At 39.4% G+C, this 25,570-nt stretch overlaps 1 protein-coding gene and 1 long non-coding RNA gene across 2 annotated transcripts; one reads left to right on the top strand and one right to left on the bottom strand.

The window, feature by feature from the left end:
• The first annotated feature begins 2,340 nt into the window (after positions 1-2,340).
• Positions 2,341-24,190, top strand: sars1 (seryl-tRNA synthetase 1). The gene is made up of 11 exons (XM_003220415.4): positions 2,341-2,607; positions 6,662-6,732; positions 10,516-10,596; positions 14,688-14,846; positions 16,771-16,914; positions 18,145-18,300; positions 19,779-20,000; positions 20,420-20,549; positions 21,244-21,401; positions 22,341-22,470; positions 23,558-24,190. Exons 1-11 carry the CDS (start codon positions 2,472-2,474, stop codon positions 23,713-23,715), a joined length of 1,545 nt encoding a protein of 514 aa, XP_003220463.1. The 5' UTR covers positions 2,341-2,471; the 3' UTR covers positions 23,716-24,190.
• On the bottom strand, positions 6,897-8,141 carry LOC134298398 (uncharacterized). The gene is made up of 2 exons (XR_010005454.1): positions 7,477-8,141; positions 6,897-7,390 (listed from the first exon to the last, which is right to left on the bottom strand). It is a non-coding gene; the product is annotated as an uncharacterized LOC134298398 (long non-coding RNA).
• Positions 24,191-25,570: the final 1,380 nt, after the last annotated feature.

Here is a 25,570-nt window from a genome sequence, read left to right as displayed (position 1 = left end):
TTTTGGTGAAAGTGTAGAATATAGCAGCTTTTGAGTCTTAAACGTTGAGGGCAGCATTTTTTCTAACATATCAGCAAAGTTTTAGCAAACAGCATTCTTGTTGCTGATCGCTGGACTATTTTAATGCCTTCTGTTTAAACTAACATTTAAGATGTGGAGTCTAGATAAAACAACAAACTTTAATCAAATACTGGAATAATAAAAAGGGAGCTGTTTTGCAGCAAGACATACTATTTGGTATCAACACTTTGGAGTCATAGGGCCCTTCCATACAGCTCTATATCCCAGAATATCAAGGCAAAAAATTTCACATTATCTGAATGTGGAGTCAGATAACCCAGTTCAAAGCAGATATTGTGGGATTTTCTGCCTTGATATTCTGGGATATCGGGCTGTGTGGAAGTACCCTCTGTATTTCTCAAGAACTACTGACACGTGAGTGTAATGGAAGATACTTCATTTAAAGCTGGGATCTTAGATGTGCAAAGTAGTTTAAAGCTGGGATCTTATACTTGCAAAGCACTATTGCCCCAAAGGGGTTTAATATTGCCCGTTTGTTAACTCCTCCGCAGTCAGATAATGATAAATTCAGTTAAATTCTTTATTGGACCAAATAGTTGCTTAAAAGATATGCACATTCTGAAAAATCATGCATTCTTGGAATCTTGGGAAATGTAGTTTTAGAAGGTCTCCAGCCTTCTCTGCCAAAGAATGCTGGTGACAAGTGGTTCTCAGCCTGGGGTCCCCAGATGTTTTTGGCCTACATCTCCCAGAAATCCCAGCCAGTTTACCAGCTGCCTCTTATTGGAATAGTCACATTTTTATATTCTTAGATTTTAACTGCTTAATGTGTTACTTATTAGGCCTGATCAATTATATTTTCTGGCTAGGGTTGTTTTTACTTGTTCATTTTGATCTATTTAACTGGTCATTTTAATTGTTGGTTGTTTGCCTTATTTTTGCTTATTCCCTTTATTTTGAAACACATGGCATTGAATATTTGCCATTTTGTTTTTGGAAGCCACCCTGCATCCCCTTGGGAAGAGAAGGCGAGTTATAAATAAAGTTTTATTATTTTAAAGCAGTGGTTCTCAACCTTTGGGCCTCCAGGTGTTTTGGACTTCAGCTCCCACAGTTCCTTACAGCTGGTAAACTGGCTGGGATTTCTGGAAGTTGAAGTCCAAAACACTTGGAGGCCCAAAGGTTGGGAAGCACTGTTTTAAAGTATTTAAAAAGCTCTAAAATCAGGACATAGATAAAGAACAACACTTAAAAACTGGGGAATTTCAGACAAGAAACAACCAGGGCCAGCTAAATACTTCCCAACAAAGGATTCCCCCAGACAGGAAGCAGCCAAGCTTTGAAGATGCAAGGATATTCAATGCTAATCAAGGTGGCCAATAGAAGCCCCCGGTGGCGTAGTGGATTAAAGCCTTGTGACTTGAAGGTTGGGTTGCTGATCTGAAAACTGCCAGGTTCGAATCCCACCCGGGGAGAGCGCAGATGAGCTCCCTCTATCAGCTCCAACTCCATGCGGGGACATGAGAGAAGCTTCCCACAAGGATGATCAAAAACATCCTGGCGTCCTCTGGGTAACATCCTTGCAGACGGCCAAGTCTCTCAGACCAGAAGCGGCTTGTAGTTTCTCAAGTCGCTCCTGACACGATACAAAAAAAAAAGTGGCCAATTGCAACATTCGCACTCGCCTCAAAGAGACAAGCGTTTTTTCTCCCACCCTATACTTTCCACAGATATATATACCCCGCTTGGCACTTGCCTAGTTTCCAACAGACCTCACAACCTCTGAGGATGCCTGCCATAGATGTGGGTGAAACGTCAGGAGAGAATGCTTCTGAAACATGGCCATACAGCCCAGAAACTCACAGCAACCCAAAGTTGTTTATTATTATTATTATTATTATTATTATTATTATTATTATTATTATTATTATTATTATTATTATTATTTTATGACACAGCAAACAAGATAGATATGCTGAATTTCGTATCACAAAATCACAAGTCGAACACTTCCCAAGTTTCTACGACTCTGTGATGTATTTTCGGATGATGCGTGCAGATCCCAGTAGGATTATTATTATTACTACTATTATTACTACTACTACTACTTTGGCAACAGTCATTCCGATTTTACTCTTCCTGCTTGGCAATACTACATTCCTTACGTAGAACATCCGCAGCGGGCGGGGAAATGCTAAATGCAGCCGCGCAGTCGACCTTTAGAGGGCGCTCTAACGTCACTACAGTATTTCATTTTGGGGTGGGCTGATAGATGAGCGCAGGCTGTTCTCTGGCGCATGCGTATTCCATTTCTACACACTCCGCCCGGCTTCGTCTGGAATGCGCATGCGTGCCTAGTTCTCCCGGCTGCCTTTCGCTCGGCGTGTGGGTGAAAGCGCCGTTCTTTGCCTGGCTGTCAGGTCGGGAAGCGAGGGAAGGAAGGCGCGACCATGGTGCTCGACTTGGACCTTTTCCGCGCTGACAAAGGCGGCGACCCGGAGCTGGTGCGGGAGACGCAGCGCAAGCGCTTCAAGGACCCGGCGCTGGTGGACGCGCTGGTAGAAGCCGACGGGGCCTGGCGGAGATGTAAGCGGCCGGCGAAGGGGCTCAGGGCGCATGCGCGGGGTACGCGGGCTGGCTGTATATTGGGGTTGGCAGTGCATGGGCGAACTTGGGCCCTCTCTCCAGGTGTTTTGGACTTCACCATTCCGCTTAAACGGCAGAGTGGGAAAAGGCCTGAGGCTGTTAGGAATGGTGGGAGTTGAAGTCCAAAACACCTGGAAGGGGGGGGCAAGTTTGCCCATGCCTGATTTAGGGCGTCAGTGGATGCTAATTTTGGATGACTCTGCATGAAACAGTACTGAAGACTTCGGCTCTTCAGTAGGCCTTTCCAGATACAGTAGGCTCTCAGGCCCCTTCAATACAGCTGTATAAAATCCACTTAGAATTGGATTATCTGGCAATGTGGACACAGATAATCCAGTTCAACACAGATATTGTGGATTATCCGTCTTGATATTCTGGGTTATATGACAGTGTGGTTTGCTTCAGTTCTGGGTCAGAACTTATATATAGGAAACAATACATTAAATAAAAAATTAAAACATGTAGAATACAGTAAAACTGTGTTACATTATAAAGCTTGCCTTTATTTGCTTTTCATCACTATATGTATTTATGTATTTATTTACCTTATTTATATCCCGCCTTTCTCTACCCCAAGGGGGACTCCAGGCGACTTACAAACAGCACTTGTACAGTGCCTTGGGCCTAAAAACATGAACTTGAAATAAAAATTAGATTAAAATTGATACGTACATAAAAGCATAATTAAAATACATTCCAATGTTGAAACACTTCGTCAAAAAACAAGGTCTAAAGCCATTCCATAATCAATTGCATGATTTCCAGTTAAAATTATTGCACTACGCTATTTTTCAAAGGCCTGCTCCCAAAGCCAGGTTTTTACTCTCCTAAAGGCAAGGAGGGAGTTTCACAGCCGAGGGGCCACCACTGAGAAGATCTCTTGTCTGCACCAATCGCGCTATTATATTTATACCCCACTTTATCTCTTCCCACAGGAGACACAAAGAGGCTTAACATAGGGCCCATCCACACAGCCATAAAACCCAGAATATCAAGGCAGAAAATGCCACAATACCTGCTTTGAACTGGGATATTAGAGTCCACACTGCTATATATCCCAGTTTAAAGCAGATAATGTGGGATTTTATTCAACTGTGTGGAAGGGGCCTAATTCTCAAGCAACCACACAATACATTCATCTGGCATCTCCCAGTCCACATAATTAATCTTTAACTGAGAATCTACTGTAGTTTTTACATTACGATTTTTAAAAAACTAATGGATGGCTTTAATATGTATAGGCAGCCCTCCTTGCCCGTGGATTCTGTATCTGAAATACTACTTTTAAATATTTAGCTGTGATAATAGTTCCAGATGGCTCCCTCCCAGTTATAGCTGGTACGGGCCTTTTGGATAGCAACTCTTGCCATTCCTGCTTTCATTGATACCACAATCTACGGCTTGAATATACTTTTATAAATTCCAAATGTACTTTAATTATGCCATTTTGTATAAGAGGCATCATTTTACTGTGCCATTGTATAAAATGGGAGTTGAGCACTCCCAGAATTTGCTACCCATGTGCATCCTGAAGAAAGACTCCAGTGCACAGAACTGGTTGTGTATTTTAATTAGTGATTTTAGTTTGTATCTGTCTGTCCATGCCTGCCTCAATTCTCAAGATGGGTAAGAAATAATTTAAAAATTAGGCTACTGGAATAAATAGATATAAGATGGGGGCCCCTCCACAGAGCCATATAGTCCAGAATATCAAGGCAGAAAATGCCACAACATCTGCTTTGAACTGGGTTATCTGAGTTCACACTGCCATATATTCCAGTTCAAAGCAGATAATGTGGGATTTTATTCAGCTGTGTGGAAGAGTCCTGGGACCATCAGGGCTGTTGTGTTTTCATTATTTCCCTGAGGCCAGGACAAGCTCTTTTCCCTTCTCTGTGCTAGCTCTAATTATTTGAATGAGGACCAATTGAGACACTGCAGAAAACAAAGTGTTTTAAAACCAGCCTTGATCTAATAACAGATCTGAATTCTTTCATGAATTCAGCTATCATCCTTTCAAAAAGGTTTTAGCATGCTTCCATTTCCCTTCTGAACTCATATGGAGCATGCTGTTTTACTGATTGGGTTTGTTTCTTACCCTATGGGTAAAAATACCTGTGGGGATTGCTTTATTTTATGAAAAAGATGTTAACAAATTAATCATTTTCTTGCCCCCATCCTATTTCAGTGAGAGAGTATCCCTAATTTCAGTACTGCATTGCCCTTTAAATCTGTGAGCCTATTTGGCAGTATATAGTTCAGGGAGTGATGCTGCCTAGTCTGATGCAATCCTGCTGTAACTATCGTCATTGCCATAGAAAGTGATTCAGAGGTTTTGCAGATCAGCAGCAGTAGAGTTTCACTTTCTCTGTAACAATCATCACTTATTTTTCAAAGAAGAATTACAGCTGGCTGTATTTGATATTTTTTCCTCTAACTATTTTAAAGCCATTGTTTTGTTTAGTTGTTGGTATTACAAAACATAATATAAACAAATACTCTTCAGTTCTCCTACACAACTATAACCCACTCTGAATTGGGGAGATGGTTTATATGGTAGTACAATGGACTCTCCGTTAACCAGAACTCAAGCACCTGGGACTATCAAGCAACCAGCCAAAAAAAAAATTAAAGATGTAATGCATACTGCATTTACAAAACTATTCTATAATGCAGTAAAACTTTGTTACATGAAGCCTTGTCTTTATTTCTCTTAATGTGCTTTTAATTACTGTATTTCAATATTAATATCAAGTCAATATGGTATGTTGTATTAGGTAGACCTGTTTTAAATAGTAACTCTCAGGCAACCAGAAACTGCATTTATCTGGCATCTACCAATCCACATGGATGCCAGTTAATTGAGAGTCTGCAGTATTATGCCAGATTTTATCTCATGGAGCTTGTCTACACTGACAAAAAGAAATGTGTTTGACACCATATTTTCCCGGTCCACACTGGCTCTGTAGTGAACTTCTTAACACCACAAAGATCATGGTAAGATCAAACTAACCAGCCACACATTTCCCTGTGGAAATTCAGCGCATGGTTAGAGCCAGTCCTTCCCATTATATGGAAGCTCCAATTGTTTTGGTTTGTTTGTTTTTTCTATCATTACAGTGAATAAAGTATTTTCTATTAAGAGGAAGTTCATTATTACTGATATTGTGATATGCAACTATCCCTACACACAAACCTTAAAAAAAATTCAATCTAAGGAAGGACATCTTTACTGGCAATAATGTTCACCTATCACCAACCAATTCCACCAGGTCCTGTACCTGCTATAAGGAAGAAAATAGTAAAGAATCCTTATGAAGCAAGTTGAAATAGTTACACATATAGAATCATAGAGATGGAAGATACACCAGGGATCCAGTCCAAGTAGTTACCCATCCTATATCTGTGTATTTAATTTTTATTTCCCAAGTGTAGAATATATGCTGATGAGCTGATTTTTGGGGGACATGGGAAAATGGGTTTAGAATGGAATGGGAAAATGGAGTAGGGGCTATGCAGAAATTCCTATTTAAGTCTGCAGAAAGCACAGTAGATCTTGCTCACAGTTTAAATCTGCTTTTTAATTTTAATGTGATCTATTTAGATTTTTCCTCTTTCTTTTAACTCCAGAGTCCCATGTTTAATGTATGAGAATGAAGTTATTTGAAATCACTGTCCCCTCTCCTACAAATCAATGAAATAGTACCCAGGTTTGTTTGATGTGGAAATAGATTCAGGTGGAAAAGGATTTTCTGCAAGATTTTAAAACAAAAGTGTGAGAGAAGACAGACTGGTTCCACAGTTACTAGTATTGTTTAGTGAGCATGTTTCTTTTGATGTGTACTGTAAAATACTGAATTTATATTCATTTTTTTCAATTTTTCACTTTCTGCAATTTTACAAAATGAATGTTCTTTAATCTGGTCTTAAACTCACAGATATTCAATAAAAGTATGATGGCTTTCTTATTATTTTTCACATATTTTTCTTACAGGCAGATTCCGTGCAGACAATCTGAATAAGCTGAAGAACTTGTGTAGCAAAACAATAGGCGAGAAAATGAAGGTACGATTTATTAAAATCACAGGTTTTGTTGATTTTATTAAGGCAACTTTAATGTATGTCATTTTGTTTTGGTTCAGACTGTGCTAGGAGGCATGTAGAATTTGATTAGCAGTATTAAAACAACATCAGAGAAATCATAGTGTCAAGGACAGAACGCCACAAGATCAAAGATAACAGAGTTTATTGGATTTACAGAACTCAAAATGCCCGTAAAAGACAAGGGCAAGGCAACTTAGCCTTTAAAAACAAAAAGGGGCAAGAAAAAACGTTCAAAAGATAAACCGGATTAAACCGGAGTTTAATCCGGGTAAAATCAAAACAGCTTGCTTCAGCCTGGGGAAAAACAAACAGAAGCTGGGAAACAAGGAGTTCAAAAGAATGCAACTAATTGGCAGCAGATAACACTCTGCTGCCAGCACTATGTTTTGAGTAACTAGGAGTCACTCCTTCACACAGCAAGGCAAATTTCCAATACAAACTCAACAGCCAAGGATTGAAGCAGTAGCGTAGTCCCAATTCGTTCCGAAGGTCGAGAGGCAGAATCAGACGTTTGCAGTTTTCCAAGTCCAATAGGAGAAAGCGAGCCCGTAGTCAGTTTTCAGTCCGTAAATCCAGAGTAGCAGATGGCGTCCGTCAAGAAGACGACGGAAGGTCAAAGCTATTGAGATTAAGCAGAGGTTTTGCACAAACAAAAGCCCACACAATTCCTCCTGCCGTCTGAACCCAAATTCCAAAACAACTTACGTATCAGCACACGAAAACACACCAGTCTTCAGGAAAGCGTCCCACACAGATCCCAAGCGTTCGTCCAGATTACCTTGCCCAACGCAATTTGCAATTGCTCCCAAGCCTCATTTTATGCCAGTTACAAATCCTCATCACTATCAGCTGCCCTCCTTAACCCGGGCGTTTCCTCATCACTTTCCTCATCAGAGCTGGAACACCTCTGACTACGCCCCACAGCATCCCCAGCTGTGGATCCCGTCCCATCCCTCCAGCTTGTCCATGGGTCTAATCCTGAAGGTCCCCATTCATCTTCCATCCCATTATTGCCAGTGGCACCCAACTCCTCCCTTACCCGAGTCCAATCCATCTCATCCTCTTCCGAGCTAACCAGCTCTTCCTCCATTCTCTCCGTGAACCCCTTAAAAGACTCTTCGTCAGACGGTTCTGCAAAGATATCTCGCAGCCTCTTTCTTTCTCGCTCCTCGAGAGTATCTGACTCTCGAGGAGTCTTACGTCCACGTCTGCCAGAAGCAGAGCCATGAGGCTCAATCATAACACATAGCCTTCACAAATTGAAAGATGACATGTAAAGAATAGTAATGAGGCAGAATGGTCGACTGTCTCTTATCCAAAATGCTTGGGATATGAAGTGTTGCATGTTTGGATTTTTTATTTTATTTTTTTATTTTGACATACTTGTGGTATTTTGGAGATTGAACCCAAACCTAAAAATGAAATTAATGAATGTTTCATACATGTTGTGTGCATATAGCCTGGAATGAACTGTGCAATATTTATGGCTAATGTTGTGCATGAAACAAAGTTTGCGTACATCGAACCTTCTGAAAGCAAAGATGTCACAGTCTCAGCCACCCTTTTTTGGATTTTAGAGTATTTTGGAATTCCAATTAAGAAAAACTCAACATGTACTTTAAAATCATAGAAGCTTTCAAGCAAAATTAATCCTCAGTAGTAATATGAAAGGCACCATTTTTTTGTTGTCCGCTTTGATAGGATTGAATAATATTTTGAACTGGGGATGGTTTAACCAGGCTTTATATAAAGCAGGAAGATGGGAATTGGATACAGCATCTTCAGATTCATAATTTAATCCTTCATGAGAGCACATTTTTTCACTTCTATTCCTTTAGTCCTGTTTTGGTCTAAATGGTTGGAAGTGATACCAGATTTTGCAAAATACGTTATTCACTGGCACAATGGAAAAATAAATATAATACCTAATGCAATACTTGATGTGAAATCAAACAATCATTTTGTTTAACTTTGCTACTCTAATGTCACCAAGTTCTTTAGTGAGGTATAAAACAATATCATTTTATACCAGCCACATTCGTGCAGTATAATTCCGCCTGGCTAATATGCAGTTCAGTCCTGCTGGGCGTGGACGGGAGATTTGAGGCAAATGAACCATTCCAAGCAAAGCCCTGTTAATGCCAGTGGGTGAAGAAGTGGCATATACTGATCCAATTCCTAGACCTGTATTTCCTTTTAACTAATTCCTTTCCATTGAAACCAATTGGGAAAGAATGAGTGTTGAATTGTTTAAATATTTATATCCTGCCCTGTACATAAGAATATTGGGGTGACGTATGGTAAACTTTTAAACATTTTAAAATAAAAATAATAATTTAAACAGACTGAAATCATATAAAAGCAATTTAACACTTTAATCACAATAATTTGAAACCAATTAGAATCATATTATATAATTTAAAAACATACACATATGGATATTTAGACAAAATTAGGCTTCACATCCTTTAGCCAAAGAAACCCCCCATGTTTTTACTTTCAACCAGAGTAATATCAGTGCTTTTGCCAGTTGAGCCTCTAAAGCAGGAATGGACAACTGGGGAAGGTGAAGGGGCTACATTAGTGCCCCAGACCTTGGAAGGCTGCATCCTTCCATGAACCCCATTGTAAAGAACAATGGCCGCCATATGTCTCAAGACTCCCTCTACAGTGCACATAGGGCCTTCCTGTCATTTTTAGGTCCTCATGGGCCATTTCAGGCCTGAGAGAAGCCTTTTCTTAACAAGGTCCTTTTTTAAAAGAGGGGGGACATCTTCTGGATTGTAAATGAATTTGGAGAGGGAGGCAACACAACAAGATATAGCACTCCCATACTGCATAAAGGGCAGTATGGCAAAAATGCTGCCCACAAGGGCATTGATGACCAAAAATGGCAAAAATATATCTTCCTCTGGGGGCAAATTAATGGCCATAATGATCAGAAGAGCCACATTTGGGGACAAATGCTGCCTACAAGCTGGACCTCTGTTCTAAGGGGAGAGCATTCAACAACATATGCCACTTTTAAGGCTGGTGTCTATCTGCTTTGTGGTGTACATGTAGAATGGGAGAATGTTGAATCCAAAGCTTCCTCAGCATGTGTCTTATTTCCCTTTTTTAATGTGGTAAACTCCGGTTAGCTAGTGAACATCTTGGGGAGGGGGGAGAGAAGAGGCAAGGTTAGATCTTACCATCTAAAGACAGGCCCCTCACCTCCCCATCCAGGCCTTTGAGAAAAAAAAATAGCTGAGATGTTTTACAGAGACCGCAGGATTGGATGCTTAGTTTTAGTAAAAGATAGACTGTCCCAAAAGTTGCCATATACAGGGAAAATTGAAAGCTGTAGCTTAATGTACTTTTACTTACAAGATCTTCATTACAAAATTTTATAACATATTTAGAAAGTACTCTCTGCATGTTGGCTATTTCTTTTGATACACAAAGTCTTCTTCCTCAGTCACGGAGAACACATTCCAAGATATTGGTGGTTACGTAAGTAACTGCATTTCGAATGTGTTCCAATGTATGTAGACTTTTGAGACACCCTGTATTTCAGATTGGGGGGGGGGGGGGGTGAGCAATGTGATTTAAAGCATTTTAATACAATTTTCTGCAGTTGACAGATTAGAACCAGTGTTCTCAGAGCACAAGCCAAGATTGTCATGTGGGCTGTAATGTTTGCACATTATTTCTTGATGGAATGTTTATTGTGGCTTTTTTGTCTTTGTATATCCTCATATATAGAAAAAAGAGCCAGTAGGAAATGATGACTGTATACCAGAAAATGCACAAAATCTTGATGAACTCACAGGAGACATCTTAGCAGTAAGTTATTTTGTATTCGTTTCTTAATTATCCAGTGCTTTCCATCATGTTGTCTTTGTTAGATATGCACTTTTGTGGAGTTGTTTCCCCTCCTCAGCATCTTTCACTTGTGTGGTTTATATTTGGGGTAGTGTGAGTGGGTCAACCTAAAAAATGTTAAGTGTAATGTGACTCTTGTGCTCTCTTGGATTACTATAGTTTTTCTGTTATTTGCTGATCTTATAGAGATGAGGCCATTCATTTCAATGCAATATGTTCCTATACTATCCTTGTATATTTTGATCTTAAAAAGTAGTGCTGGAAAAATATTTTTGATTAAAATATACAAGTAGATGTGCTCCAATTATTTATTTTCCTCTGTACAATGCAGACAGAAGCTTGCAAGTTAGATTTAAATCAAATTTCTTCTAATTTGTTCTTTAGTGTTACTTTTTTTAAAAAAAATGTTTTAAAAGTAGTTTTGATTTGATTAATAATTTTGATTTTAACTCCTTGGATTTTTTTTTTTTCGTGTCAGGAGCAACCGGAGTTGTCTGGAGTGAGAGAATTGGCCGTCTGCAAGGACGTTGCCCAGGGGACGCCCGGATGTTTTGATGTTTTTACCATCCTTGTGGGAGGCTTCTCTCATGTCCCCGCATGGAGCTAGAGCTGATAGAGGGAGCTCATTCACACTCTCCCCAGGTGGGATTCGAACCTGGCAGCTTTCAGGTCAGCAACCCAACCTTCAAGTCACTTAGTCCACTACGCCATCTGGGGGCTCCTAACTCCTTGGATTCATATACTTGGAATATACTATTGGAAGCTGCTTTCAAATCAGTAAATACCTCTTAAAAGTTTTTCCAGCACTACAACTTCAGTTCATACTTTTTCCTATATTGATTTTCAATTTTTAAAACTCTATGGAAATTTGGACATTGATATTCTGCATTTGTGTTTAGTTTGGCTCTTAGTTCCAGCTGTGTAATATCTAGACTCAGTTTACTTTAAGCTACCCTTTGGTAAGTAAACTTTTTGAAATTGTGTAAATTTTGTTCTCAGTTTCTGTTTATGTTCTACAAGAGTATTTATTTATTTATTTATTGTATTTATATACCACTTTTCTCACCCCTAGGGGGGACTCAAAGCAGTTCACATCATAATCAATGGCAAAATGCAATGCCTCACATATGTAAACATCAAATATAAAAAAACTATATAACAATAGAATAAAAACCATTAAAACTATAAAACTGTGATCATTTATTATAGCTATTAGGATATTACAAAGAAAGGGAGCCATTGAGCCTTTCAGTTTTGTACTGAATATAAAGTGTCACGCACCACATAGTGATTTTGTGCGTTACAAAAAGCTCCAGATATTGAACTGCAACTCTTTCAGTTCCTGACCTAATTCAGCCTAATCTACCTCATACAGATTTAAATCAGAAGGGACAACTAGGTGTGTCTCCTTGACTTCTCTGAGTGAAAATTGTTGTGTAATTATGACAATAAAATTTTAGTACCTATTACCTTCAAATTAACAGCTAGCAGAAATCATATTCATTGGTGTAGCCTCCTGTGGCTCACTATAGTCTCAGCAGCAGCTACTATTCTGGGAACTGAATCAGTTAATGCAGAGTTTCACCAGGAGGAGGCACAACTGCCATTGTGCATGCAGGTGCAGAGCAGGCTTTTGTCCGGGCAACAGCTGCTGGCTGCGTGGCTTTTGCCATTTGGTAACACCAGAGGTCACAGGATTCGTTTCATGCTTTGCAGCTGCTGCTCCATACTAAAATGGGAAATGTGGTCCTCATTTTGGTTTTACTATATTATGATTGTGGATCTTTGTAGTGAAACATTGTATTTGAGTAATTTTTGTGGCAAGCCAAAAGGTTTCTATTTCAGATTTTGCTTATCTGTTTTCAGAAATTTTGCTGATCTGTTAGAGATTTTGAATTTTAGTTTGTGCTATTGATTTTTATTAAGCTATTTGAGTTAATTATTTTGTGTTTGAGTTAGGTGTTGCCCTAAGTGTGCTATAGAGATGGATAGTACAGATAAACTATTAGAATAAATGAACTGTTTCCTGTGGTTTTTCTTCTGTTGCCCATTTTTATGAATTTAATACATAAAGCTCAGAGCTTTGCAAAAATACAGATTTTTTTATGGGAGGCAGAAACATAACTTAGATACCAAAATTCAAGGCTGTCTATGCGAATTAAGTTTTGAATAATAAACAACTCCTTGGTGGGTAGAGAACTGCAAATCAGGGTGCTAGAATGGAGTTTTCTGGAGGAGGCTGTCGTTGGCCAAAATCTGAAACAGGGCCATTCTGCATTTTAACATATTCTTGCCAATTTTACTTTTTAAAGAAATGCATAACTATTTCATGGAGTGATGTTTTGTGTTTGTACAAATGAAATGTCAGAGACAGAACGCCACAAGATAAAAGATAACAAAGTTTATTGGAGTTACAGAACCAAAAATGCCCGTAAAAGACAAGGGCTAGGCAAACACTGGCCTTAAAAGTAAAAAGAGACAAGAAAAACGTTCAAAAGATAAACCGGATTAAACCGGAGTTTAATCCGGGTTAAATCAAAACAGCTTGCTTCAGCCTGGGAATAAACAAACAGAAGCTGGTGAACAAAAAGTTCAAAGGAATGCAACTAATTGGCAGCAGATGCTTCTCTGCTGCCAAGAGCTATGTTTGAGTAACTTAGAGGTTACTCCTCCACACAGCAGGCAATTTCCCGATACAAACACAGCAGACGAGGGCAGAAGCAGTCAGCGAAGTCCCAATCCGTTCCGAAGGTCGTAAGGCAGATGCAGACGTTTGTAGTTCACCAGTTCCAACGATAGACACAGGTAGGAGAATCCGAGGCCGTAGTCAGTCAGTCCGTAAGTCCAGAGTAAGCAGATGGCGTCCGTCAAGAAGACGACGGAAGGTCAAAGGTAGTCAGCAAACGAATCACACCCGTCTTCAGGAAAACTTCCCACACAGATCCCAAGCGTTCGTCCAGATTACCTTGCCCAACGCAATTTGCTATTGCTCCCAAACCCCATTTTATGCCAGTTACAAGTCCTCATCGCTATCAGCTGTTCTCCTTAGCCCGGGCGTTTCCTCATCACTTTCCTCATCAGAACTGGAACACCTTTGACTACGCCCCACAGCATCCCCAGCTGTGGATCCCGTCCCATCCCTCCAGCTTGTCCACGGGTCTAATCCTGAAGGTCCCCAATCGCCTTCCATACTATCATTGCCAGTGGCACCCAAATCCTCCCTTACACGAGTCCATTCCATGTCATCCTCTTCCGAGCTAACCATCTCTTCCTCCATTCTCTCAGTAAACCCCTCAAAAGAATCCTCGTCAGATGGTTCTGCAAAGATATCTCGCAGCCGCTTCCTTTCTCGCTCCTCGAGAGTATCTGACTCTCGAGGAGTCTTACGCCCACGTCTCCCAGTAGAAGAGCCATGAGGCTCAACCATAACATGAAAATTGAAGAATAGCGTGAAGGATTCTTTCAGGACTGTATGTGTAACCTAAGCAACTCTGGCCCGGGCTGTGGCGCAAGCTGGTGAGCAGCCAACTGCAGCCAGCTGAGATCAATCACTCTGGCCAAGAGGTCATGAGTTCGAGGCCAGCTCGGAGCCTGCGTTTGTCTTTGTCTTTGTTCTATGTCAAGGCATTGAATGTTTGCCTTATATGTGTAATGTGATCCGCCCTGAGAAGGGCGGAATATAAATACTGTAAATAAATAAATAAATAAATAAATAAACTCTTGGTTTAGAAGCATACTCCATCATTTTGTTTTGTGCCCCTTGGTTACAGCTGTGCAACCACATTGAGTATCCATGCAGTGTTATGAAGTATGAGAAAGCATAAGGCTTTCAAAGTGTGAAGCACATATCTTTTCTTTGTTTGTGTTTGTGAGAAACTAAGTGTTCTCTGTTTCCTGAGCTTCATAGTATCAGTATTGTCCTGATACATTTTCAGCTGAAAGATAAACCTGTTGCAAGTAGAAATATAGTACTAAAATGTGGTCTCTTCATTTGCAAGGCGTTCCTTTTTTCTTGTTTTCCATATGTATTATGACGTTCTTTTATGTTTCAGGGTCTTCAGGTAAGCCAAATTAAAAAAGTCCGTCTTCTGATTGATGAAGCAGTACTCAAGTGTGATGAAGAACGCTTGAAGCTGGAAGCAGAACGGTTTGAGAACCTCAGAGAAATTGGAAATCTCCTTCACCCTTCTGTGCCAATAAGCAATGATGAGGTAGGAATATATTCCACATCCTTTGTATCAGAGTGTATGATTGGCCATGTGTTGCCTGCATGTGTTTCCATATTAAAATGCTGTACTGCCAGAGCTGTGGACTGAAGTGATGTTATTGAGAAGGGAATACAGTTTGTATTAAACTGCAGTGTTTTCAGCAGAGTAGGAAGCACACATTTAATGGATCCTCAAGAAACATAAAATTGTGGTTTGAAACCAACCATGGGAAACCAACATGGCATTTAGAAAAAAAAAAAGGGAAACTAACTTGGATTCAAGTTCATTTTATTTATGTAGAGCATCTTCACTCGGTTCTTTGGACTCAATTCTCCCAGTGTGGCTTACAGATCAATAAAAAGAAAAATGTACTTTCCCTCCATGAAAAATAAACCCTTGTATAAAATATATGAAATTCTTAAAGCAGCCAGCTGAAATAGACATAGTTTGTCTACCAGGGAGAAGAGAAGTCAAAAGAAGCAGTGGTTCAGTAGACATAGTTGAATGGCTATGCTTTCTGTTCTCTTCCTCTGTTCTGCAGACTTATGAAATGATTGCTCCTACGTAAAACTGGGGATGAACCCAAGGCAGCTATCTCATTATAGTCAGTGTCCAACAAAACCATTTTATTTTAGTATTTCTTTGGCAGGACTGAGACAGAATCGGGCTTACTAAATTTTGTATTAAATTAATTATCACTATCATTGTGTTGAAGTAGAGAAGGGTGGACATTTTGCAGCCCTCTAAAGGTTCTTGAACAATGTTTTGACTTTTTATGACTGTTTTTATCCTTGTTTGATGTTTTATTGCTGATTGATTTGTTTTATTGTTTGCGTTTGCTTTTATATTGCTGTTCCGGGCTTGGCCCCATGTAAGCCGCCCCGAGTCCCTTCGGGGAGATGGGGCGGGGTATAAGAATAAAGTTGTTGTTGTTGTTGTTGTTATTATTATTATTATTATTATTATTATTATTATTATTTTCACTATCAGCTAAATAGTACTGCTGGGAATTGCAGTCACAACAATGTCTGGAGCAGGGGTCCCCAAACTTTTTAAACAGGGGGCCAGTTCACAGTCCCTCAGACTGTTGGAGGGCCGGACTATAGTTTTTTTTTAAAAACCTATGAACAAATTCCTATGCAGTACACACTGCACATATCTTATTTTGAAGTAAAAAAACAAAACAGGAATAAATACAGCCTCAATGTTAATCATAATAATAAAAAGGGTTGGAAGAGAGACCCCTTGGGCATTTAGTCCAACCTCTTTCTGCACCAAAAGCACTAGCAAAGCACCCCTTAATAATTAATTGTTAATTAAATAATAATTAAAATACTATTATAAACAAGCAAAGCTTTGGAAGGCATGCACCAGACGGGGAAGGTGTGCGCCTTTCCCTCCTATCCCGCACCGCACGCACTTTCCTCCTTCCCCAGTGGAGGAGGAGGGAGCTGCCACCACAGGGGCTGGATAAATGGTTTTGATGGGCTGCATGTGGCCCCCAGGCCTTAGTTTGGGGACCCCTGGTCTGGAGGGTGACACAGTTTCCACTCTGATGATAGAGACTTTGTGGTCAATAAATTTGTTTGCAAATAGTAGTTTTGCAAAACACATGGGATTGCTATCTGGAACTTCTGTGATAGAACCATGAGTGATCACAAGATGATCAAAAGTAGTCCATGTTTCTTTGGCACCTCAGCTTCCCTTTTCCACTGCAGCCCATGGGATGAGAGCCATAGTGTTACAAGGAGATCGTAAAGGCAGTCAGAAAGGCTACTGGCAGATGTTATTGTTTATCAATTACCATGTGGAGTTGTGCATGGGAAGAAATAAAGAAAACGCTTACTTAGAATTAATGTCGTTTTCTCTTAGGATGTTCAGTAAAGCTCCAGAATACACTCATTTTTCCTTTTTTCCACATATGTAGGATGTAGATAACAAAGTGGAAAGGCTATGGGGAGACTGCACAGTGAGGAAGAAATACTCGCATGTGGACCTGGTTGTTATGGTGGATGGATATGAGGGTGAAAAGGGAGCCATCGTAGCTGGAAGCAGGGGCTACTTTCTTAAGGTGAGAACCTAGAATCTTAATAGGACTGAAAGTTTGTTCCTTTTAAAATCGCTATTGTATTTTGTTCCATTAAGCATGAAGGTGAACAATCACTCAACCAGAAAGATATCAAAAATTACTGAAATGACAGGTAAGATGTAGGAAAGCAGTTGATATTCATAAAACACTGAATAATGCAGAATATGTAACAGTAAAATTAATAATAAAAATGCTGAAAGCAGAATAACTGAAGGAGCAATCTTGTGGTTTTTATAAAACATAGTACAGTCTGCCCTCCACAGTTGCTGGGGTTTAGGGGCGCATGACCCCCACAAAAGTGGAAATAACAAGAATTTTTTAAAAAACTTTTTTAAACCTGAGGGAACATTTTGTTAAGAATCTTCAACATGACTCTGTAGTCAACCTCTGGCAGAAGTCGATCATAGAATTGCACTGGAGGACCTAGAGATTTCAACAGAAAACATTTTAATCAGAGCTGTAATAATAATAATAAATCTTTATTTATACTCCACTTTTCTCCCTCATGGGACCCAAAGCGGCTTACAACATCTTAAAATCATACAAGCAACAGACCAAATACATCAATCATAAATATAAACATCATAAAATAAGAAATTTAAAAACCAAACTACAATATACAGTAACATTTGTGTGGCATCATGTCAAGTTACATTGCACTCTGCTCCAGTAGTAACGTTATAGCATTTTATATCATTCAAGATTAATTTTCTTCATTGAGGAGGGCATTTCATGGCAGAGGAGGCCTAGGATGCTGTCCATATGAAATTGCCAATATGGATGCTGAGGGAGCAGTTGCAATGAAGGGCACACTCTATGTCATGCTTAAGCTGCATGGCAGAATGGAGGACAATGGGGTCCTGGCAGTTCCTGCCGATTCTCTCACATTCTTGTTCTACAAAACTGATTATTCAAATACAGACAAAGCGAGCACTTTGCATGAGTCAGAGGTATCCCCATAGATGTGCCAGGCTATTCTGCTCACTTAGATCCCAAACTGCTGAGCAGGCATCCAATTAATGGATTCTCAAAAGTCAAACCTGAAAATGTGGAGGGTTGACTGTAATTGAGGCAATTGCAGATAAGTCACTGAAAGAGTAAGATGACATAGTAAAGGAAGTAATAATAGTAATTGTATTGGATATCAGAAATTCCATTAATATTAAATTTCATGTTGACCTTCTAATTGCTCTTCTAATTTTTCTTCTGCAGGGTCCTCTGGTTTTTCTAGAGCAAGCTCTCATTCAGTACGCCTTGCAGATGTTACTCAGCAAAGGATACACCCCTGTTTATACCCCCTTCTTCATGAGAAAAGAAGTAATGCAGGAAGTAGCGCAGCTAAGCCAGTTTGATGAAGAACTCTACAAAGTAAGGTTTCAGTAGTAACTCACCATATTGCTTGTAGACACAGTATATGTTTTTCATTTTATTGGGTAATCAGACTGTTCATGGCATCTTGTAGGAGCTTTCTAATATTACTAGCAATTTCTTAGGATCTTGAACCATATTTTAATACTTGTCCTTAAATTCAAACTTTCACAGACATTTCTGTAAAATAAATGTTTCTGCCCCCAGACAGACACAGTTTTAATAATTTGTGAGGAGAAGGACCATCCCATTGGTAGGCTGAAGGAATTTCTAGCATTATTCTTCACAGGTGTCTCATCATCTCTCCTTCTCTAACACCATTTTTCAACTTCTATGCAGTGCTGAAATATACTGGAGCCTTTAGAAATATGACATTGATGGAATGGTGGCCGAGGAAGCAGTATTTAGTGAATTTCCTATATGGCATTGGAAATAGCATTGATAGCAGAGCTAGCCCGGTGGGCTGCTAGTCTTTTGGGTCTTCATTCCTTGGAAAGACACACCAAAGTTTTGTCTGTGAACATTACTGTTTCTCAGAATTTGAGAATGAGCTTGATTTATTTATCTGAATAACAGTCTACATTTCTCCCTTAAAAGGAACTCAAGAAGGCTAACAATAAAATGCAATAACCATTATGAGTAAAAAATACAAAAGGGTTAGCTTTAAAGCAATTGAATCTGTTATTGTTTTAAAAGGAAAAAAGCAGCAGCATTTTCAGCAGCGTTGCTGTATGCCTTCAAATTGTTCTCAACTTAGGGCAACTCTAAGATGAACTTGGCATGGAGTTTTCTTGGTAAGATTTAGGCTCCTTCCACACAGCTGAATAAAATCCCACAATATCTGCTTTGAACTGGAATATATGGCAGTGTGGACTCAGATAACCCAGGCCCCTTCCACACAGCCATATAACCCAGAATATCAAGGCAGAAAATTCCTTTGAACTGGGTTATCTGAGTCCACACTGCAATATATTCCAGTTCAAAGCAGAAAACATGGGATTTTATTCAGCTGTGTGGAACGGGCCATAGTCCAGTTCTGTAATATGGCATGTTTGCTCTCCTGCTGTCTTTCATTAGTGACAGTTTAATTACCAAATACCTGTCTGAATGAAAACACCACTACTTGCTAGCAGAACATTAACCAGAAAGTCTTTTTTCTTTTTGGTTGGAAGTTCTGTAGACTCCAAGTGACTACTGAGAAGGCCTTCTTGTGTCTCTGTCAGAGAGAAAGACCTTTAGTTTGAATTATTGTTGTAGCCTATCCGTTTTCATAGGGGTCTGTATGGTGGGGATAGAGATCTTGGAGAAAAAACTGAATCAACTGTTGATGTGTAGATTAAGAGAGTTGACAGATTTGAGTATTGGTACATGCACATGAGCTATTTTTCTGCTTTGCTATTTAAAATAATGAAAACTGGTCAATAGATGTGACAGTATCACTGTTCTGATCTGAGGCACTAGTTTCTTCTGTTTCGTAGGTGCTTGGCAAGGGCAGTGAGAGAAGTGATGATAACACAATTGATGAGAAATACCTGATTGCTACATCTGAACAGCCAATTGCAGCTTTGCACAGGGATGAATGGCTGAAGCCTGAAGATCTGCCCATTAAATACGCCGGACTGTCTACGTGCTTTCGTCAGGAAGTGGGCTCCCATGGCCGAGATACTAGAGGCATTTTCCGAGTGCACCAGTTTGAAAAGGTAGTACAGTGGCAGGACATATATCTGAGTACTAACAAAAGGAGAAGGCCTTCATATATCTGACTGCCCCATATAGTTATCGATTAAAGTATTATTTCACACACAAAAAGGGCACAGTGACCTGAAGCAGCAAACCCTAGCATTGTCTCATAGGAGCAAGTGATCTCAAGAATGGCGTAACTGACCTATTCTGAGATCTAAGTTATGCTCTTATTCATAGCTGTGAAGAATTTACTTTGCTGTATTGCAGGTAGTTAACACCATCTCAGTGTAAGAGAATAAAAAAATAGTCTGTGGTGGTTATGTGGAGATGGTTGTTCCAGTATCCTTCATGTTTATTCTGTATGGTACTAACAAAATATTTTTTTTGTACTTTCTCCACTCGTAAATTTATTTCTTCTTCCCTTGATCTTTTCCAGATTGAACAGTTTGTCTATGCATCGCCTCATGATAACAAGTCTTGGGAGATGTTTGACGAGATGATTGCAACTGCTGAGGAGTTCTATCAGTCCTTGGGCATCCCTTACCACATTGTGAATATTGTCTCAGGTATATACACATCCCTAAATGGTTTATAACTCAGAACAGAGCAATCCAGAATGGAGCGAAGTGAAGAGGGGCAGAAAATCCTGCCAGTTTACAAGGGCCAAGGCAGAAAGTGTTTGATATTTTTCATTATATTGGCTCTATGCTTGCGTAGATGATGATCCCTGAAGAGGCCTATTGCAGGGGAGCAGAGCTCCTTTAGATACTGAAGATTGAAAGACAGATCCTTCTACCTGTAGATGCCCCTTGGCGGGACTTTCCTTCAGGTATTTCTAGTAGTTGTTGCTTACAGTCTACTCCATCACAGAAAGTTCTCTATCACAGTAAAGTACTGAAGAGAAACCAAGATGCAATTCCAACCCTCTTCATTCATCAACATTAGGGGTTATATTGTGTGTTTAAGACTGTGAGGATCCAACTCCCTAATAAGTGCACAATAACCAGCATTAAGCCTTAATGTCTGGTAATTTTTAACTTGATGCATTTGCTATGACTGCAAGGTCAGTAGTTTCCAAACATGCAGCTAATTCCCATGATTATTTCACAGACTGGTTAAATTACAGACATTATTATAGATCTTCCTTGTTGCTCTTGTTTTCATTTTAGTTTCAAAATTAGTGGGGTTGAAGAGGTGCGTTTTAAGTTCCTGTTTTGCCATAATGAAGTGGTGCCTGAGTGCTGCATCTTGGTGTTACAGGTTCTTTGAATCATGCTGCCAGTAAGAAGCTAGACCTGGAGGCCTGGTTCCCAGGCTCCGCAGCTTTCCGTGAACTAGTTTCCTGCTCAAACTGCACTGATTACCAGGCACGCCGGCTTCGGATCCGCTATGGGCAAACTAAGAAAATGATGGACAAAGTAGGTGGCATCTAATATTTTGGTGGTAAAATGCTCCCTCCTCGCGGTTTCTGGAAGTTGGAGTCCAGAACACCTGGAAGATCAACATTTGGGAACCACCAGTTGATTTTTCCTTTTTTAGGAATTCTAGCTACTTACCATCTGTAACCTTTAAGGAAATAACCTTGTTTTATTTCATAATTGTGCATTTCAGTTGGCTTGTAGATTGCCACTCTGAAAGTATGCAGTGGAGATGAGTTAGCATGGATGTTGTTCTTGAAAATGCTTGGTGTCTTCCCAAATGTATGCCAAGTTTGAGAAAGGGCTACTCATGATCAGTTCATCTTACCTACACCACTTGCAGTTCTAGTATTGCTCATTTGAAAAAGAAGCAATTGTAAAAAAAATAAAGATTAAGTTTTCCTTACTTATATCTCTGTTTTAAGGATTTAGATAAGTGTGAATTATTTGTGGGCCCCAGCTGTATTTCAACTGCAGTTTCCATTAGCCTAAGTGAGCATAGTCAGTGATGGTAGGGGATCTGTAGTCCAGGAATATCTGGAGCTGCCCAACCCACTTTAAATCAAGTGTCTTTATTTTTATTACCGTATTACTTGCTACTCCCAAGTTTTGAAGTGTTGCTTTTAAAACAAAAGGTTTTTTTTTACTTGAACAGATACAATATGCCTAAATCATTATTTCCAAATGTACAGATAGGAACATGTTGCAGAACAGTTGGTTAGTCGTATGGTATTAGGAACATTGTTTCTAAATCAGATTAGGTATATTTTTAAATCGAAGACTAAATTAGTCCTTGTGGCTGGGGAATAGAATATGAAGCATTTATTGGATGGTCTGTTTGGATGATGATGCTTACCCTCCTCAAAGATGCACTTGATACTTAGTTATTTGTATTCTGGAGAATGTTAAGAATGTGATAGGTTTTTTCCCATCTCCTAGGTGGAATTTGTACATATGCTCAATGCCACCATGTGTGCTACAACACGCGCGATATGTGCCATCCTGGAGAACTATCAGACAGAAGAAGGAATTGTTATACCAGAGAAACTGAGAGACTTCATGCCTCCAGGTAATAACTGGAAATGCTTGGAAATACTCATCCATAGTTCTTGCCAAGCCATCTGTGTTGTCTTGAGTCTGCTTGCTTCTCCTTTAGATTGTAGTATCTCTTTCAAACCATATCATAGGTGTTTGGCAAAGGCAGAAGGCCAGTGGCTAAGTGGCCCTGGAAAAACACAAATAGATATATCTAATTCTGGTTTTGTAAAATTCCTTTGGGAAGGCTTTGGATGGGCAGAGACTGGTATTGAAGATCAGTGACACCCCATGAGCAACAATTCTCTCTTTTCATCTTTCTTTTTTAATACAAGTATGTGGGAGACTTCAGAAGAAGCTTGCAGGCAGCAAAACAGATTTCTGGTCAGCTACATGTGAGCCTCATGATTCTCACTTCTGCTTTTGAGGAAAGAATTCTGTAGAATGGGCCCACACATCCTGTGAGCCTCCAACTCCAACCCTAGCCAGCTTGGCCAATGATCAGGAATTCTGGGAGTTGAAGTACAAAACACCTAAAATGCCACAGGTTGTGCATTTGGGTTTTTAAAATCTGCATTAGACTATGAATTGAACACAACTACTAATTTTTACTGAATCACAATGTTTCAGAAGTTGTTTTGCATTTGTTTAAGTGCGAGCTGCTTCCCTGAAGACATCATTGTCAATTTGGAAGCAGTTTATGCAATTGTGAGGAAAGGGATGTTACCTTAATTAGGCCCTTCCTTGCTCGTTAGGATCTCAAAAGAGTAAATACATCTCATTTCATCCCCCTCAACCCGTTGGAGACAGTACCATATTGTCTCCAACATCACAAGACAAGATAGCTTTGTGCCAAGAGACATTTTGGTTCATGAGAATGAAAATGAGTAGTACTGTGTTCTGAAAATAGTATTGCCCTTAGATCAGTGGTTCTCAATCTGTGGGTCCCCAGATGTTTTGGCTTTCAACTTCCAGAAATCCTACCAGCAGGCAACCTGGCCGGGATTTCTGGGAGTTATAGGCCAAAACACCTGAGGACCACAGGTTGAGAACCACTGCCTTAGATGCTTTGTAGAAGTGTTTCCTGTCTGTGCTTAATGTGCACTTAATCTTCCCTTTAGGCTTGAAAGAAATGATAAAATTTGTAAAGGCTGCACCTATTGACCAAGAACTTTCCAAGAAGCAAAAGAAACAGCATGAAGGAGGCAAAAAGAAAACAGCTGCTGGGGATTGTGCCTTAGAAGGGAAGATGCAGAACATGGATGTGAACAGCTCCTAAAACATTACAGAGGTTGCCCCATTAAGGGCATCAATCAAGGGGTGGGGCCAGCTCTTGGATATGAATGGCTGCTTTCTTTCATTCCCCCTTTGGCTATAGGGAAAGTTATTTTTTCCACCTCTGCTTCCACTCTCTTGTAGTACAAAAGGGTGATACTTGCCACAGTAACCCTTTGAATGTGGAAAATACTTCAGGTGCTGAATATTTCCTGAACATTTTTTGTGTTATAAATTATGGTAGTTATATGTGAGAACGTCTCCTGTTGAAACCCTAATTGCACATCTAAGTAGAGGGAACAAAGTGTAGTGTTGTCATTTGCTGGAAATCACTGCATGGCAGAAGCAAGCGGTTAAAACAGAGGTCAGAAGGGAAAATAAGTGTAAGCACTTATACTACTGTCGAGACAGTTTTGCATTGTCATAGGATTGTATCATGTTCAGTCGGACTTGGAATAAATCAAACATTAAGAAATTGAGACTTTTCTGAATGTCTGTTTTGTAACTCTTGCATTTCTTGAATTTTTTTAAAGAATGTTACATTTGGTCAGATATAGAACAATTTTGTGCACATTTTGGTGAAGGTGATGGACAGTGAACAAACAATAAATTAATAGGGATTTTTATTAATCTACTGGCAGTATATTCCTAATAAAGTCAATAGTATACCAGTAATGCATTTTGTCATAGATATTCCGTATAACCTGGTCTGCATATTTGGCTATAATTTTATGCACATCTAGCTTATTCAGATCATAGAATCTGATGTGTCTGGCACAAATAAGTCATTTGTTTTGTACTATGGTTGATGACAAACCAGCTTTTTCCTACATCAATTTCTCTAGCATATCCATATGAAAGAGTCTAGTAAAGGCGAACTCATAAAATTGTATTAGGAAGCTGAATGGGTCAAAGTGGATTTTTGAAATTGTACTTGAGATTGGGTCCATTACTTTGAAACATGCCATATATTTTTAATGTGTTAATGTTTTCGACCTTTGCACCACACTCTGTAAAACAATTTTACAATGACAGTATTGTGATTTGGCAAAACAGTAATATTTATAACGGTCAAACAAACTGAAACAGGTTCAAGGAAGGGGGAAAAGAAATTAGTGGTAGGTTGTGCAGTGATGTATGTTTCATGCTTACAGTTAAGATGCTTGTGGTCTACCTAGTGATCAGAAAACACCCGAACAACATTTAAAGATATTGCAGTAAATTATTATTTTTTCAAAAGAAAAAAAGTGCAACCTTTCTCAATACCTAGAAATAAAATCTTCAGATCACTAGCCAGGATTATATTTCTATCATTAAATTGTAAATGTGATGCATTAGAAGTTGATCAGCCATACCTTTGCATGATGCCTGTAGCCTGCCTCTAGTTTCCTTTCAGCATCCATTAATGAGGATGTTTTATGAAGGTGATTGTGTGTATCCAACTTCAATTATCTGTGTTTTAGTGGATAGGTGAAATGTTGGACTAGATTTTGGGAGATCTGGATTCTAGTTTGCACTGAGCCACAAAAACCACTGGATGGCCTTGGTCCAGGCACTGACTTATCTCACAAGGCAGTTGTGAAATTAAAATGTCAAAAAAGAGGAAGCTGGAGCTCAGCAAAGCTAAGTAGGACATAAATGTAACCTACTCACCTAGCCTCCTGCAAAAAAAAATTTCTTATTTATTTACAACATTTATACACCGCCCTTCTCACCCGAGGGGACTCAGGGCGGCTTACAAAAATTGGCAAAATTTAATGCCCAAAAATGCAGTCATAAAAACGAAACAATACATACGGATCTATTAATAACATTGTTAAAACACATTATAAAAACCTTAAAAAGGTATATATAATTAA

The sequence above is a fragment of the Anolis carolinensis genome, chromosome 4 (genome assembly GCF_035594765.1).
Source record: "Anolis carolinensis isolate JA03-04 chromosome 4, rAnoCar3.1.pri, whole genome shotgun sequence".
Taxonomy (NCBI): Eukaryota; Metazoa; Chordata; class Lepidosauria; order Squamata; family Dactyloidae; genus Anolis; species Anolis carolinensis.
The sequence above is the reverse complement of the archived record's forward strand: the minus strand, read 5'-3'. Positions and strand labels throughout refer to the sequence as shown.